The sequence below is a fragment of the Pteropus alecto genome, unplaced genomic scaffold (genome assembly GCF_000325575.1).
Source record: "Pteropus alecto unplaced genomic scaffold, ASM32557v1 scaffold89, whole genome shotgun sequence".
Lineage (NCBI taxonomy): Eukaryota > Metazoa > Chordata > Mammalia > Chiroptera > Pteropodidae > Pteropus > Pteropus alecto.
In genome coordinates this window covers 157,173-175,313 of record NW_006443130.1, presented here as the reverse complement: position 1 = coordinate 175,313, position 18,141 = coordinate 157,173, and the positions used below count along the sequence as shown (strand labels likewise).

Below are 18,141 nucleotides of genomic sequence, written 5' to 3'. Positions count from 1 at the left end.
CGAACCCCCACCCCAGCCCTCCACGACTGCTCGCCTCCCCGCGCAGAGAAGTCGCCAGCACAGCGTCCCTCCCAGCGCGCCCCTGGCCCCCGTGTCCTACCACACCGTCCACTGCCACCAGTCACCGTCTCTCGTGGCCACGCGCTGCCTCCTGACCACAGCGAAGGGCCAGGCGTGCATGTTCCGCAACACCCCCCGGTGCCGGTGGCAGGACAGGCCAGCGCAGGGCACCGCGCTGGAACGTCTCATAGGGACCCCTGCAAGGCCAGGACCTGGACGCTCGGGGCCGCGAGGCAGAAGCAACACTGTGACGCCCCTCGGATGGGTCCTGGACCGGCACCACCGGCCTGGGTTACTGACACTGGACAAGCCAGGACGAGGTGGCACCGGGCAGCTGCAGGCCGTCCACGCCCACCGGGCCACCCAGAGCCCCCTTCCCCACCCACCTCTAATGCCCACATGAGAGCGCTATGACTGAACGCAGGACCCTCCCGAGCTCATCTGTTCTCCGCCTCCGTGCACATGGCGGTCCGGGGTCTCCAGCCCACCAGTCCACGGAGAGGGTGGCCACAGCCGAGTCACTCAGTCCCGGAGACAGGACCACCACACATCTCCGAAGGACAAAGGACGCCTGTGCTCACCCACGAAAAACCGCTGCCTTCAGCGCCTCCCGCTCATCCACATGGAGCATCTCCTCGCCTCCCCACAGCCCTCCGCGCGTGCCGTCCTGAGCTTGGAAATGAGGAGACGGCCCAGAGAAGTCAGACATCTCGCCCAGGGGACAGCCAGCTGGGAGGGCTGGAGCAGGGACGTGAGCCCGGGCTCCCTGGCCCCCACGGGACACGCCGGGATGACTGCCCAGGGCGGGTTCTGGAGAGAAGCTTTCACGCTCCTCTGAGGGGCCGGGCCAGGTCTCCAAAGCTCCTGGAAATCTTTCTCTCCGACAACAGCAAAGGCACAGGTGACAGAGACGTCCCCCTGCGCGCACGACAAGAGGATCCCCCCAAAGAACAGGCTGAGAACGTTCTCCAAGGCGGGTGCCCGGCACCACCCCCGGCCAGGCTCCCTGCGACGTTCTATGACACACATGCTCACCGCCTCCTTCAAATTTAGAGACCGTAGACGGGGACGTTTCTCCTGAGCAACCCTTGACGCGCCCGCCCCGCCAGCCTGTGCCGCTCGCCCGCTGGGCACCGAGCGCCCAGCTCTCTGCCCCACACACGCTGTACACACCGGCTTCGATGGCGGGCTGTTGACATTTCAGCATTAGCTGGTTTTCGTCACCCGTGACAGCCTAAGACATTCTATCTTAAGGGCCACTCTTTGTTAAATCTGCAAGATCCAAAACTGTGCCTGACAAACAGTCCCCCTTCCCTTTGCACATGCGTCAGTGATGGCCGGCAACTCTCAAGTAATTAAAGTGCGACCTATGCTTAAACAAAATGTAACTGCTAAGGAGTTTTATTTGGCCTAACGGAACATTTCCTCGGTGTTTCTCACAGTCAGCTGCAGATCTTTGGGGCTCAGAATGGGGAAGACGCGGCAGGGGACAGAAAGCCGAGGAAAACCCTGACACGAGCCTCCTTGTTCTCCGCCGTACCAAACTTTGTCACAGAATCTTCTATGCAACTCTTTTATGTGCTATCGGTGACATAATTCCTGTTTTTTTTCACCAGCCATTATATATGATAAATAAGACAATACTCTGAAAACACTGAGATCTCTCATCAATGTCATTGTGAAAAGGGCCCAGATAAATGAGTCCTGAAATCAAAGGCAGATGACATGGCTGACCATGTATCATCTTCTGTGTATTGAACGTAGTCTTTGTAAAGACAGAGCGGTAATAAAAACTGGTATTGTGTGCTCTCAAAGGCTGTGTGGGTCTGTGCATGACTAATCTGTCTTTCTGCATTATTTTATTCAATCTTCTCTGACTTTATGCCTTTGACATTTTTGCTACACTCAGTAAATTTGAGTGAATAGGCAATTTTAAAGAATTTTTATAGGGCTTCAGAGAAGTCATATGCAGACTGTATCTTTGTTCAAATTTAACAGTTTAAATATTTCCTTTGTCTAGGCTGCAGACTAATCTTTAGACCAAAAAAAAAAAAAGAGAGAGAGAAAGAATGCTTTAACCTTAATATTTTAACAATGTTCCCTGAAACAGTTCAATTACTTAAAAAAGAACAAGCTTATAATTGAGGAGCTGCCCAACTTTTCCCGTTTTATGGTTATTCTAAACAGGAGACCGGCCTCTTTGTGGGGTGAGGGCATCCTTCCTTCTCTGGGGTCCGGAGGTGCCTAAAAAGATGCCATCAAAAGGGACCGCTGTGAATGCAGGGTTCGGATGGCCTCAGCGGCCGTCGCCCACTCTCCGACTCCCTCCTGCAGGGCAGCTGTCTCTACGTAGCGACTTTGCTGCATGGCTTCGATTAACCGTGTGACACGCTACCAGTTCGTTACCTGCTCTGTGGCATGCGTTTGGCCAAGCACAGCAGCCTGGACGATTTACACCGCACAGAGGTGTGCGACGTGAAATAAAAAATGACGTCCTTAGCTAAACGGGGCCAGGTCCTCGCTGGCATCCAACAGCCACCACGTCCAGGGGACACACCGCCTTCCGTTCAGAGGAAAACGGAATTCCTTCATCACCCTGGGCCAGCAGGTGCGAGCCTCATAGTCGGGGCTGATAAATATTTTTACGAGATTATTAAACTATTTTAAGTAAACCTAAACTTCAGATGAACCCATCCCGACGGGTTCGTATAGCCAATTACATTTTACGATGTGTATAATATCGAGGAGAGTCCGGCCCTGACTTTGTGGGTCACTCCGCGAGCCCACATCCAACGCGGTGACAGAAACTCACTCTTAGTACCTTTGAGGCGCTTTCAAGAATCTGTGCTCTGGGCCCCTTAAGGGGAAAATGGGGAACTTCGGGGACCTGACGGCCTACATGCTGTCCTGGCCAGGGGAGGGCCATGATCTGGAGCGGGACAGAGCTGGGCGGGTGCTGCGGGCAGTTTCTGCCAACGCACGGGGGAGGCTAAGGGCACCGAGCTGTCCGCTGTGGCGTCTTGGGGACCGAGCTAGCCCATACCCGTGCTCACTGCTTCTGTGCCGGACTCGAGGTTCGCCAGCGCCTGCACAGCTTAGGGCTGGGCAGGCAGTTCCTCCGAGGGGAGGCATGGCCGGTGGCATGCCGGTCGCCAGAGGCGGATGGCCGACAGCAGGGAGGGCTGCGCTGGGGCCAAGGGCCAGACCCTTCACCTTCCCTCCCAGGAAGCAGGAGCCTGCACCAAGGGGAACAAGCTCCAGAGACCCGGGGCCCTGGCCAGGGCCCACAGACAACAAAGTCATGGTCACAGGTGGCTCCGGTGTTGTTCCCCTTCTCACCCCCACCCCGGGCCTGCCCAGTGGGAGGCGGCTGGCGTCGCCCTGAGAACACGGGGAAATAAATCCACAGGTCCGAGGTGAGGTCCGCAGCGCGTCTGTAACCACTGAACAGGGCGCGAGATCTGGGTGTGTCGCGTCTGGGCTGTGAACTTCTCGTAAATGGATAAACATCTCACATCGCCGTGTAAGTCTGAGACGTGAATTCCCGACCTTTTTTCACAGCAGACACAAACAAATGCGACTTTTTATCACTGCAAAGCACTTGATGCAAGTTCATTAAAATGAAAGATTTGAGAGCCCCAAAACGTAGGGCGTGATTCATGGACGCGTTCGCGACGGGAGAGGCGGTTGCATTACTCCCTCGCCACATGAAGGACGGAGCCCGCTCCCACAGGAGGAGCGCTTGCCTTCCTCCTTACGAACCATTTTCATAAAACTGGACAGACACGCGCGCGTCCATGACCAGCTGCGACAGGCCCCCCGGCTTATCTGACTCTGGTCCCAAGGCGAGGTCTGGTTTCAGGTCTATCTCTGCACATTTGTATTAAGTAACAAAACTTTAAAATGACACGACCCATTATTTCCAAAATAAATCGAATAGAGAACATTCTACGACTTACAGGATCGTACCCGCCGTTAGCCGGCAGGATGTGAGGCTTGCTCGTCGAGCCCCGCTCCCCGGGTGGGGACCAGCGGAGGAGGGGCCTGGCTGGTGTGCCCCACAGCTCCCCGGAACCCTCTATGCTCCAGGCCACCTCATGACGCTGTAACTAACCTCGACCCTGAGCGGCAGGGGGGCCACAAACCTCAGACACAGCCATGTCATGCTTTACAGGCACTCTCTCAGCAACAGCATGAATGAGGGGGGAAACTGGTTGCCTAGGAAACCCTCTATCCTGGTAATTATTACTGTAACTGACTGCACACCCCACCTATATCAGAAATGAATAATAATTTATAACCACGGACTGGCAGCCTTCCGTCGGCACCTCTGCTCACCAGTGCTACCTACTGGCGTGCAAAATGAGCTACACGCAAACGGAGGGGTTTGGCAGGGGGCACCCCCCGGCAAAGGCGGCGCTGAGAGGACCCTTCCCCACCTTCCTCCACCAGCTTCTGAACGCAGCTCGAGCAAACTGCTGCAGATCGATGGAGCACAATGGCAGGCGCCCCACGCTCGCGTGGGCGGCGGGGGCTGAGCAATCGGACGGGAGCTGGTCATCTCAGTGAAACGCCATTCCAGACAGCGACGTGAACGAGACCCCCAAACAGGTACCTAGTAAGCCTCGGAGACGCTGAGTCACGGCGCACATCTCGGTGACCCCCACGCACGACCCCCGAGCTATTTAAAGGTCCAGAAGTTGATACTGGGCAGAACTGCTATAAATAAAACCCCATCTGGTGGTTTTGATCAATTCAACGGCATGATTAGCGGAGTCGGTCCGTTCGTCTCCGGCTGTCCGACCCGCGGCGCAGCGTTAAAGCACGTCTCCCGGAAGACGAGTCTGCCTGGAACCTCGAAGGCTCGCGGTGATTCACTGGATCCGACTTAAGAGACACAGCAGGAGTTGGCAAAACTCACATACCATGGGGTTCACGCAGGTCAGAATGCAGCGATCTGTAAACAAAACGCCGCACACCGAACACGCACGTCGGGTCTCTTAAGTCTCAGTCCCTCCTCCTCCCTAAGTCTTTACTTGGCTAAAATGAACACCAAAAGCAGCTGCCCTGGCCACACCTGGCACACGGAGACCTGGTATTTTCCATTTCCAAAGCAAGAGAATGCCACACGGGCAACGAGTCCAGCACTGGTGGCCGAACTGGCTCCTGGCCCCGCAGGGTACAATGGCTGTCCCCACGAAGAGGCTGGCCCTGCTCCACGGCCACCAGGCGCTCAGGCCATATAGCTCCCTGGTTCTTTATGGTCAGAATGTTTCAACGTTGACAACGTTCTTCCCAGTCGAGAGTAACAAAAAGGACAAGTAGCCCCAAAGGTTGCTGAAGCTATTCAATGTCACCAAGGCGGAGGGTGTGAAGGGCCGGAGCGGTGGGACACGTAGCCTGTCCAGGGAGCAGTCCACGTGGCCCTCGGAGCCCTCAAGTCCTTCAGGGACCCTGGGGCTCCCAGGTCCCCCTGAAGAATGTCACGAAGGCCCTAACTACCTGATTTCCATTGTAACGTAGGTAATTTTCCGAAAACATTTTGGAAATTAAGACGTTTATATTTGCTTTCTTGCCTTTAATCGGTGCAGTGCTAGATACCGTTATCGATGACTCATCTCCCTGCTTTGCAGAAATCAACACATTTCCAAAAAATTTTCCTAATTCTTCAAAAATTTTTATGTAGTTAAAATACTGACATAGCTTTCAAGAGTTAGCCCCGTCGTAAAGGACCGCCAGAGACCAAATTTGGAATACACGACAAGCACACACGTGACACATACAAGTCTTAAGTGTGAAAAACACAGAGCGTGGGGCCAGGCCCCGTGGACAGCCCGCAGAGGTCACGAGTGGCCCCGCATTTCCACACTTTTACACTCCGATGACCTCCGCAAACCTCACTTTTCTGAAGAGGGTCTTGGTGCTATCACTTGCGTGCACCTCAGCCCTAACAAGTGCTCACCCAGGGACATCCAGTGACTGCAGAAAATTAAACTCACGCCTGCAGCCTCTGCGACGGCAGGTGGGCCCGGCCTGCCCGCGGCTTTGCGTCTTAGCAACCAAAGCTGGCTCTAAAGTAGTTCTGCTTCCGCTCCAATTTTCACCACGCTGACCACTTGCCGGGTCCCTGCGCCCTGCTCTGACCTTCAATTTAGCTCCCAAGACCCCAAATATGCATTGGCAAAAAAAAAAACCACAATAAAACCCTTAGATCCCAAGAAGATATTTCTAGTCTGCAAAAGCACACATCGTCCTGAACAGACTTGGGGTTCTCGAAACCTGAACAGAGCATAAGGGCCCCGAGGAGCCCCTACTCCCATCAGCTGTGCCCAGCGAGAACACCCGGACCTGTCCCCCCAGAAAACCTGCTGGTCCCCGGCCTCCCGACACGACCCGTGGACATGACGCCGTTGCCGATTCTCGTACCTCAGAGGACATGCAACGCCAAGTTTGAGCCCTCGCTGCACACGTCCTAAAGCACTTCCAGTGGTGTTCTGACCCAGACACCGGAGTGGCCTTCCCAAGGTAAGTCACTGAGGCAACATGTCACCTCCACCTAGGGCTCAGCACAGCGCTTCGCACAGAGGTGACCGAGAACACCGCAGACGAGCTGCTGCCAGCCTTCCTGCTAGAAAGTCTGTGTAGATCAAGTGACAAACAGCTTTAAGATCCAGAACCTCAACTGCAAGAAAGTAACAGAAACCATCGGAGGCTAAAAAAGGAACAAAAGAGCTAAACCCTTAGCGTGAGGTCACTGCCGTCCTGGCAGCTACAGACAGGGTTCGGTCTGAAAGTCCAGGAGCGAGGCCAGGCCCGGGCTCAGCCGGCCGTGAGACGGGGTCCATGAAGGGCCACGGCCACCGCGAAATGACGGCAGGCTCGAGGAAGACGCCCCGCTATCAAAAGACAGCGGCAACGGAGCTTGCTCGCTCCTGCCCACGTCCCGGTGGGGCCCCCGGGAGTGCGGAGGGGCGGGCCTCACGCGGGGAGCTGTGAGGGGCCGCACAGCACAAAGTCACCCACAACAGCCCATCGAGGCACCGAACGTAAAAGGGCCCCGCCAAGGATGCGTGATGCCAGTCTGGAAGGGGCGGATTGGGACAGCGCTGGCCCGCCGACCACGGACGGACGGACGGACGGCTGGGGACCTGCACAGACACGTGGCACAGGGTTTCCGGACACTAGGACAGCAGTACGAGACTGAGGACCCTGAGCAAAAGGAAATGACCGAGGGCACTCTCTGACCACCCCGGCCTTCTCTCTCAAGACAGTTTTAGAACCCCAGCACGAGAAGGAATCTGAGCAAAGTAAGACTGGTTTCAGGGGAAGCCGCCCCACAACTTAGTGAAGGAATCGAGAGCAACGTCTCGGTGTGGTGTGACACCTCGCCGCTGTGACGCCAGCCCCAGACACGTGACTCAGACTAAACACAGAAAACAGTGGGCAAACCCAAAGCGAAGGCCCCCCACAGGACTACCTGCCGACGGCCTTCAAAACCAGCGAGGCCACGAAGAACAAGAAACAGAGGCTGTCACGGCGACAGAGATGGGAACGGAGCGGGTGGCCGTGGTGACGCTGTGTCTCTCTTTACACAGCTGTGATGCTTAGAACCACACTGCTCCCCATTTCTCCCAAAATTAACCATGAAAACCAAACCAGGATGTGGAGCGAACCGCAGAGGGGACACAGACAGTAACGAGTGAAACTCACTGTTACGAACGAGCACCGATCAGACGAAGGGGACCCCCCTGGCGGACAGCGGCCTCCCCGCACGCAGGGCGAAGGCAAACAGCGCAGTCTCGTTGATAAACGTGCTTCTCCGGCGGTCAGGGTTAACACGCTGGACTTTTACGTGTCTACTAGATTGTTTTCAAAGTAAATACATTGTAGATGATAAAGACCAGGTTTCGCTGCTGGTGAAAAGTCACAAATAAAGAAAAACTGAAATAAACCCTGCGGCGTTAGGTCAGGATCCAGAGTATCGGTGTGAATGCGCGTCTTTCAATCGCGTGCACAGCAGACCAGGACGTGAGCACGGACACACGCACCGGCCGGCGCGCCTCATTTCCTGGCCCTGTCCTCTGGAAGGACCCAGAAGCAATGACGTCTCAATGGCAAGGCACGCGCCCACGGGAGAAGATGCTGAATTTTAAGCACCATTCTCCGATGAAAGGAATAAAGGCTTCTTGGAGAAACGGATGATTCCGAGGCCAGGGCGGAAAGAGAGAAGCCTGAAGCATTTTGTGGCATCGGAAAAGGCTGAAAGAACTCAGGGGCCAGCTTGACGCGGGTCCTCGCCGTCAAAGGCAGAACGATCCGAGCTGACGAAATGAGGATACTCCATTGTGACCCACAGAACAAAATAAGTATCCTAGCCCGTTCTGATCTGAACAACCGAATGCATTAGTGAGGGCGGGAGGCTGGCACAGCTTTCCAATACACGAAAGAAACGTAGGAGAACAAGGCAGAACAGAGGATCAGCATTCGGCAAGCACCACAGCACCAACTGCTACAGACAAGACCCCCCTCAGTGCAAAAATCAGTGGGCTCAAATTTGAGGAGGAAAAGAGTATCTGCCCAATCTCAAAGCACCTCTTCCGAGACACTTACTAAGCACGAAGGAAAAGACAGCAGCCTGGTAACGGAGACAGCTGGCAGGCGGTGCCCCGGGCCGGGGGGCAGGTGAGCACAGGGAAACCGTGGCCCTCTTAAAGGACACGCCAGGATGCAACTCTGCCATGAACCTCTCGATGACACATTTCTGTGCTATTCTTGCCAAAAAAGCAACGCCTCATTCTAACCACGTGACTACCTCCGACACACCGGAGCTGAGGAGGATCCTGCAAAACACCTGCCCGGGACGCTCGAAAAATGACAAAGTTACGAAAGACCAGGAAAAATGGAGGAGCTGTCAGAGGCAAGGCGGCGTCCTGCCACAGTGCCGTGTAACAGGAAAGAACACCGAGCGAGAAGGCTGGTGAATCCACGTAAGACGTGCGGTGGGGTCAGCCCAGCGTTTACAAACATGTCACGGTCACACGGGACACTGCGACGTTAGGGAAGTGGGGAGGGGCAGGTGTCTGGGAGCTCTGCACTTCTGCGCCGTTTCTGTTGGTCTAAAATTAGTTCAGAATAAAGGGTTCTTTCCATCTGCTGTTCTGCTCGGCAGTGGTTTGAAAGAGAACACTTAACAGCAGCTTCAGCTTACGCCACTGAAATCTGAATTTAACATGAAGACTGAAGCTAAGACAAGTTGCAGAGTGCACCTGTCACTAGACGGTGGCTACGCACCGGGGCCGCGCCGTCATCCGGCCTCCGGCAGAACACAGAAGCGTCTCCGTCACACGCCTTTTCTTTGCTCCCACCACCGCCTCGTCCTATGAGGGAGCATCTATTTGCAAGAAGTGACAGATGACAGGCGCGACAGCAGGCTCGAGATGACGCTCGTGAACACGGAGAGTTACCCGCCAGTGTTCTTGAAATCACAGGCGTGTGAGCGCCACGCACTCTGCGGCGTGTGCGTGCGGGGGGCGACACACGGGCGGGCGCGCGTGAGCAGCCGTGGAATTGGGAGCGCCTCGTGTGCACGTGACTCTAGTCGGTTTGGTTTGGTTTTTTTTGTGGGGAATGGAGGAGGGGGCGCTGAGAGACAAACAGTTTTTAACTAAAAATGTTTGCACAGTTGATCAAAACTTACTAAAGAACAAATCTCCCACATTTTTGGGCGATCTTTCAAAATCAATCCTCTGTTCTGAATTACCCATTAATTTGTGGGGATTCAGGCCCATTCCCTTATTATTAAAATACATATTCATAATACTTTTACAGTTGTGCTGTTCTAGTTACAAATAGCTTCTACTTTTCTAGGACATAATTTCACTTTGTTTAAGCAAGAATTCATTAAAGAAGCTATAAATAACCTTTAAATATTTAGCCATGAATAGAGGGTGGACTGGCATTGATGGCTTATTTTAGTACTAATGCAGAATGCTTTTTAAAAGCTACATTTTAGCATGCATCAAGCTAATGATTAACACTTGCAGTGTAATTTTCCATGTTAGAATAAATTTCTGTATTTTAGGGAGTCTTGCTAAAAGTAAATATGTTATTTCAATTATTTACTACAAGGAAAGTAGCCTTAGAGAATGAAAATGTTGAGACAATTAAAACATAAAATTTCTTACTTTAAAAATCTTTTCTTTTTCTTTTTTAGCATCTAGACAACCTTTCCTCTCCACGAAAACATGATGCCAGTTAAAAGTGCACACACTGGAATTGTAAGAATTCAAGGACCCACTGTGTGGTGCATGGAGCATAAACATGAATCAAAGACATCTCTGTACTACTAAATCAGAAAGTTCACGACATTTTTAGAGACCAAGTTTCATAAAATTTTACTTGGAAAAAAAAAAAGTTTTACAAAATAACCATCCTTCCTATCAAAGAAACGTTCCCATCCGGTACATGTAGCTTTCTGCCTTAGAGATTACAGAATGACGGTCAAGGGGGAGAGTTTTTTTAAATAGCCACCTAGCTGCAAAACCTACGAGAAGTAGATTTTTTTTTAAAGTGCCTTTAAAATGCTAAAGCAAGTAATATAACTGTTGAATCTATTTGAAATTTTAAAAGTTTCTTAAAATGGTCCATATGGTATGCACAACATCACAGCTGGTACAAAACTGCCTGTATTTAGTTTGAAACACAAAAACAATGCATATGAACAGTATTCTTTGAAAAATAATTCGAAAAGCCGCCACTGCATCGTAAGGCAAACTTAGACAAGAGGACTGACAGCATTCAGAGAATTAACAAAACAAGATGATTACGAAAGTCTTCAAACGTTTACTTTCCTTTTTCTTGTGATAAGAGTGAGAGAACCTCTTGCCCCATTAACTCAGGATGCCTTATTTCCAACGGCACGGAACTTTTGTTGCTCTATGTATTCTAAACGAATGCAGAACTAGGTTTGAGGACGTAAACTCCCATCTCCTAGGCAGGGCTAGTTTTTCTGCTGCAATCTGGCAGCTTTGAACTTTGAAACCCTCTTTGCAGCGTCCTCCGATACTCCCGACACTCCTGACGGGACCTCTTTTCGTTCCGGGATGGTGGAGAGCACAGGGTGAGCCACGGCTGGGTGAGGTGGGAAGGAGGGCGACAAAAGTTCTTTTTCTATTACGGTTCCAAAGAAAGCCTAGAACACAAAAGTCAGATTATGGTAATGAAATGCAAATCAGATGCCCGCCAAATCTTTATCCTGTATTTGTCAATTATACATTTGTTTTCATTAAAAGTAAATTCGTAAGACTTTGGGATAAAAAGACAAAACTATAACATCAAAATACAAACTGTTCAGAGAAATCAGAGACCACTAAAATATATCTTAATTACACCACCAAATATGTCAGTTTTTATAGCATACACACAAGAAAACAAAATGGAAAATACACGTTTCATCCAGAATTAAAACGAAAAACGGGTAAATAAAAGGTCCTCAACTTTCATACATTTAGGTCCAGCCGAGGCTGTAAAAAATAAAGTAACAAAATAAAAATTGCTACTAGGGCGCCATACACCAGCCGGGACATGAGGTATCCTGAGGCGGCCAGGCTGCCTGCCAGCCTACAGCTGAGTTCCAGCAGTAGTGACGTCTCTTAGGTGGTGTCCACTTATGCAATTATTTGAGTATTTCATTGCATCTTGGCTGAATTTTATTTGAGGTGAGTGGAAATGAAAAATTAAAGTGCTGATACTCGTGCAAATAAACGTTGGTCTCAAAATTTAATACAATTAATTCAAGGACAGAAATCAAAGGTTCCACAAAAATCATTCTTTAATTTCAAGTGGATGTTTGTTAGATTTATTTGGTCAACTGCATGTTCCATTGGAACAAAAGTAATGTGGACAAAATGCTGGAACTAGAACCAAAGATATACCTTTCCATAGCTTTTCACATAAAGATCTATAAAAACCAAAGAACTGTTATGATTTTTTTAAAGATATTTTAAAAGATTTCTAATATTTGGAGCCTCCCCCTTTCATCTTCTAACTAAAATATGATATGTAAACTTTCACGCATATTTTGCTTACCTGTGTACACCAAGCGTACAAAATCAGTCAAGAGAATGTATCACTTAGTCTTTAAAAATTATTATCAAAAAAGTACGAGCCTGGAATTAGGTCCTGTAACTTTTGAGAATAAATATGTGTATAAGGAACAGCTACGAGATAAACAATGCCATTACCCAGTTGTTTAACTTCGATAAATAAAATATATAAAATAAAATCATTTAAAGACAATAAAATTAATGGTTAATAGACCATACCTGAGAGGTACAGCAGCTGCACTTTTAAAAATAAATACCTTTGCAACTCCAAAAATAACTGGGTAAAGCAGGGAGAGTGAACGACAGGCCCCTCTGAAATAAGCTACTACGCCTTTCGGCGCACAAATGTTTGTCCGAGACACTGCAGGAAGGGGAGAGGCAAAGGCGCACGCGCACCTCAGGCGACCCTGTTACGGGTGGTAGCTTCTTTTGATGGTTTTCGTGCTGTTCCTCTTCCAAAATGCTCTCACTGGTGTCACTACAAGTGGCCTCGTCACAGCTAATGCTCCTTGAAAGCCCACGTCTGTCATCGAAGTCAGCGGCACTGCTCTCACTGGTGTCACTGCAGACACTGTCCTCTCTGCTGCGAGACTTCAGGATCGACTTCCGAGGGATGTACTCCCCGTTCACGACGTCCACAAAGACTCTGCGACACCCGCGAAGCACACACTCATGTTAGGGAGCTCTTATACGGAGGGGACGTTTATAATAATTTTTAAAATCTCTTCTAGAAATTAATCTGAAATGTTCTGTCGGCATTTTCACATTCAAAATAATTTTGTAGCCTGACATGCTATATTTTATATTATTTTTAAAACACAATTTGTTGGCCTAATAAAATGGAGCACTTTATTCATAAACATGCTCTGGGTGACGACAGCTTGATTTGTCCAAACACTCCCCACAGCTTAGACCTACTTGGAAGACAGCGAATTTCAATTCACTACGTCACAAACACGGGTCATGAGAACGGCGGCATCTTCGAGTGACGCTTCCTCGGCTAGCAGCACAGCCAAAGCGCAGGCTGCGTATTTCACTTCCACTCGTGAACCCGCCCAGCCTGTCACAGCTGGAGTGAGAAGGTGCCGCCCCCGCCCACCAGAAACACACACCTCCATTTCTGACATTTTTTGACTAGATCGATGGGGAATGTTTTAAAAGCCCCAGTGGACAAGCACAGCCGGGAGAAAGCACGCGCGCGGCACGCAGCCTGCTCTGGACGGGAAGCCGCGGGAGCCTGTAAACGCGGCAGGCCACCACCGGGCCAGTCACTGCTGAGGGCAGCCTCTGAGTGGGACACTTCTCCTGTACGGGTTCGGGTTCGGGGTCGGGCTCAAGGGCGGGTGGGGCCGGCCTACCTGTAAACGTCGGCAGGCGTCCGGATCGTGGGCAGCTCCTGGGCCCAGTGTCCCCCGCCGCCACTGCTCTTCCGCTTCCGTTTGGCTTCTTCTTTCTTTTCACTGAATTTTAAAGTGGTATTTTTTCCAGTATTTATTCGGACCTAAAATTTTCACAGCAAAAAAATTAGAATCCTTTTGAGAAGTTAAATCAAGACCAAAGGTAAAAACCAATAAACTCCGTAGTTAAAGAAATAACAGTAAGAGAGGCAGTTTAAATTTTCTGACACCAAAACGGCATGCAGTATCAGACAGGGTTAGAAGTCCTTGACAGACTTTCACAGCATTAAATTACGTCTTTAAGGGCCAATTCTAGTCTTCGGTGACTTTATCAGTACATAGAAGGCAAAATACAGTGACCCTCGAACATCACTGGTTTGAACTACGCAGGTTCTCTCACGTGACGATTTTTTTCAATCAATATACTGGAAAACTTTCTGGAGAGTTCCTGACCGTGAAGCAACCGTGCCGAGTACACGAGGCTACCAGACAGCAGTCACACTACTTCCTCATTATCGATATGTGAATCGTTACACCTGTAGCGATTCATGTGACAGTAAATATGAAGTTTTTTCACAAACCTTTTCCTTTCTGATGTCTAGCGTCAGCACTGCACGTAACGTCTACAGTGCTCTGTATCGTACAGGACAGTGCCGACGCACGCACTGACGGTCGGGTTGTCTGGGAGGTAGACGACGTAAGCCCACAGCGCCGATAAACACGCACGGTGCCGTCAACGTGCTTCCTCTTCCTTAGGACTGTCTCAATAGCCTTTTTTCTCTAGCTGACTTAGTTGTAAGAATACAGTATATAATACTTATAGGGTACAAAAGATGTGTCAATCAACTGCTTAAGGGGTCAGAAAGGCCTCTGGTCAACAGCGGGCTGCCTGTCAGTGGTCAAGTTCTGGGAGAGTCAAAGTTACACGTGGATTTCCTACTGTGCAGCATCGGTGCGCCCGACCCCGCGCTGTCTGAGCATCGACTGTGCATCCAAACTAAACGCTGCATTTATGATGCGCTTTCGCAGCGCCCCATTACTTTGATGTAAATTTTTGGCTTAAATCATGCATCTCAAAACAAAGAGCACAGTTAACCAAAAGAAATATTCTGTAAAAACATAAAACTTAGTCATAAAAGCAGTATTAGGTAATGCTTACCTATTTAAAATTTTAAATACCTCTAATTTTTAGAAATCAAACTAAAAAATAAAAACCAGTCCTGTTCGGGATTAATATATTATTCTATGTCCCTCCTCGGCATTTATACCGCACTTTCCACGTTAATGACTGCTCTTCCCCATAATATCCCTGTGAATATTATTTATTCTTCTGTTTAATCTAATTGAAAATAAGAAAAAAATTTAAGCCTGAACAAAGAATCACAAAACAAACTTTTTTTCTAGCTAATCAATTTTTTTCAAAAGAATTCATGAGATGCTCCCTTTAGTCTAAAGTCTTAGACTATCAAAAAAAACCCACAATTATTTCACTTCATAGTACAGCAAGGATAACTTACGGAACGTGAGAAATACCGAATATGTTTTAAACATGTTTCATTAAACAACCATCACAGGCACTTAGGGCTGACTCGAGCGATGCCTGCAGGGGCGCCTGGTGGTGAGGAGCACGGAACTGAGATAGAGGAGTCCCCGTTTTATTAGTAACCAGCTCCGTGGTCTCCTGGCCTCAAGTTTCCTTGAGAAAGAAAATGAGACGACGCCTGGTGGCTCGTGGAACAGCACTATGGAGCCGAGCGAGGTCAGGGGATAGGGTTAAGGAAGCCTACATCCTTCCTTCAACCAGAGGCGACCCGCTTCAATCAATTTCAAATACTGACATCCTACAATATGCACGGGAGGGAACAAAACGTCTTTTGATATTAAAGCAAGGCTTCAAACCCCGCACTGGAAGATGTCTACAGCGACGCCAGCTCCGAAACACCAAAATTCTAAAGTCATGATTACCCACAGATGTTTACATTTACTTTGCCAGAAAAGGAGCTAATTTTTACTTCCTCCTAAAATTTTCCTTTTTGCTCGTGATGCTCCTATTCACTTTATGCCCACGCAGAGAACAACAACCTGGTATAATTAAAAATTTAACTAATGCAGTCACTTTCAAACATCCTAAATACACCAAAATGCCCACAATATTAATTAACTCTAGAATTCTTAAGAAAACTCTCTGAATGAAAGACAGGTGGAGTTACAGTAGCTGCCACTCACATCTGATCCCCTTCCAGACCCCAACAACTCAAACCCTATTGTAGCCTCAGCGAACGACGGCCCAATAACAGCTATCTAGACTTCTCTCTTCTCCTTTTTCTTTGTAGACAAGTTGGTCAGAACAAGAGGCAAAAGATGGTTTTCCTGCCTGGTGCTATTAACTACTGTTAATACTGTTCTTTTAAAGAGAATATCGTAGATGATGTTTAGTGTTCAAATTATATGCAAAATTAGTAAAGTTAAAAGTATACAAACCCTCTTGGGTTCGACAGTATGAGAAAAATATATTGTTGGTACAGAATCATCTCCAGCCCCCACAGCATCATGGACATTTTCATTTCCATCATCACCATCGCCACCATCGTCATCGTCGTCTTCATCACTATGATAAGAGTTTGAGCCATTCATTGAACAGGTCAGCTGACCATGCATGTGACCACTGAGCAGTCCGGAACGCGTATCGGCCACACGGCAACTGCTGAGAGTAACAGAGTCTGTTCCTTGAGGTGCCACATCCACACTTATGTTCTGATCTTCCCTCTCCTCTTCAGAAGATGTTGTCTCTTCCCCATTTGCAATCACAGTATCAGGCTTACTGGTAAAAAAAACAAAAAAGAAAAGAAAAGAAAATTCAGATGGAACACACTAGAATTTTATATATTCTAATTTTGTTCATTTCAATGGATAAAAATTAAAATTTGAAATAGATGTTTAACTAGAATTCTAGATTAATAAAAATGTTCTAAAATAAACAGGAAAACATCAGTTCTTATGTTAATTCTGCATATTACAGTTATTCAAACATAAGTAGAACATAGGTGATATTTTATCTTTAAAAGGAGGATACTGACCATAGAAAATATAAGTACAATATAAATAATACTGTCAGAAATGTGTAAGAAATCCATGAAGAATACGTAACTCTACTTAAAGATCGGACATTAAAGATCAGACATTAAAGCCACAGAACATTAGCGCATCCCCATTTTCTATGTCTATGCTCTGAACATTTTATAAGCATGCATTACCATAATTTTAACAAAATAAAAGGTTTACACACACACAAATATAATTATATTTATATGCACACACACACGCACATTTTTCATGCTCCATTCGACAAAGGATTTGTGGACCTTTTAAAAATAACGAAACCCAAAATGCAGTAACATCGTGTAAAAAAAGAGAATCATGAGCAAGAAAAATCACGAGATTCAAAACTAATTTTAAAAAATGAAATTGTATCACAAAAAGACCTAAGAATTTATAGGTGAAATGGTAGAAAAAATATCTTTTGTGCTCCATGTCCTATTTTCACAGAAACTAATTACTGCATATGGTACATCATTTAAGCAAAATAACGTAGGAACCTCTGTAATAACAGATTTCACTGAGCGCTCTGACAATTCTAAGTGAGTGCTAATGTGTATTTCAAACAGCAATTTGGTAAAGTTTTCCATATATATAACTACCTGACCAGATTACAAACTGCCTGCTCAAAAAAACAGAAAAGTTTGCAAAGGAAAGCAAGAATAAACATTTTACAGTGACAAACTTAAATCAAAGCAGTGACAAACTCGAAACAAAATTTTCTTTTTAACAAGGTATTCAAACACACATCATTACCCTGATTATAATATAAAAATACTTCATTTAAAATGTAATCTATAAAACATCCATAATTATTATAAGTCAACTACTGGTTTGTCTTAATATTTCACTGTATAAAGTATGGCTGAAATCTTATCATTAAAATAATAGGGATATTGATTTTAAGCATTCCCATACACACCATGTGTGGGTATGTGCGTGAACACAGCCCTAAAAGGAAATACTCTAGAGAAGTAACATTTATTTTAGGGTGGCAGGATTATTGATATTTTAACATATTACGCTTTTCCGCATTTTCTTCAATGAGCACACATTATTAATGAATGAGGAGAAAGATGAGCAGGAAACGTATATGGAAACAGATCCCCTTGGAAGGGTCATCTGTCATCAGGTACCTATCGAGTTCGCCCAGCAATTGTTCTTGTCTTTCCAGTTCCTCAAGTCGAGCCCACAGGTCCTTATCAGCAAGTGAATCCTTGGACTTGACATCATTTGCAAAATCTGCTTCGAAAATATCTGAAGTTTTGGGTTTGGAGTGAGGTTTATGAGCAATTCGGTGTTTTGCTGTTTTTTAAAAAAGGAAAAACATGGCTGTTAATAGCCGACTTCAAAAAGACACACACCTAGACAGTGAGACTTTCATACGCGGCGAGGGGATGCTGAGACACAGGGGAGCATGGTTCTTGAGCCACGCAGGAGAACTCCAAGGATACAGGTCTCTTAGAGTCCCGCTCCTCAAAGTG

The 18,141-nt window shown here is 47.9% G+C and overlaps 1 protein-coding gene across 1 annotated transcript in view; it reads right to left on the bottom strand.

Annotated features, from left to right (window-relative positions):
• Positions 1–10,653: 10,653 nt before the first annotated feature.
• Positions 10,654–18,141, bottom strand: part of URI1 (URI1, prefoldin like chaperone) — a 37,584-nt gene continuing 30,096 nt past the window's right edge. Inside the window, exons 7-11 of the mRNA XM_025040801.1 lie at positions 17,794–17,962; positions 16,043–16,382; positions 13,523–13,665; positions 12,561–12,810; positions 10,654–11,251 (exon numbers count right to left, since the gene is read on the bottom strand). Coding sequence (XP_024896569.1) covers positions 11,060–11,251; positions 12,561–12,810; positions 13,523–13,665; positions 16,043–16,382; positions 17,794–17,962 — 1,094 coding nt within the window. The 3' untranslated portion in view covers positions 10,654–11,059. The remainder of the gene's footprint in view (positions 11,252–12,560; positions 12,811–13,522; positions 13,666–16,042; positions 16,383–17,793; positions 17,963–18,141) is intronic.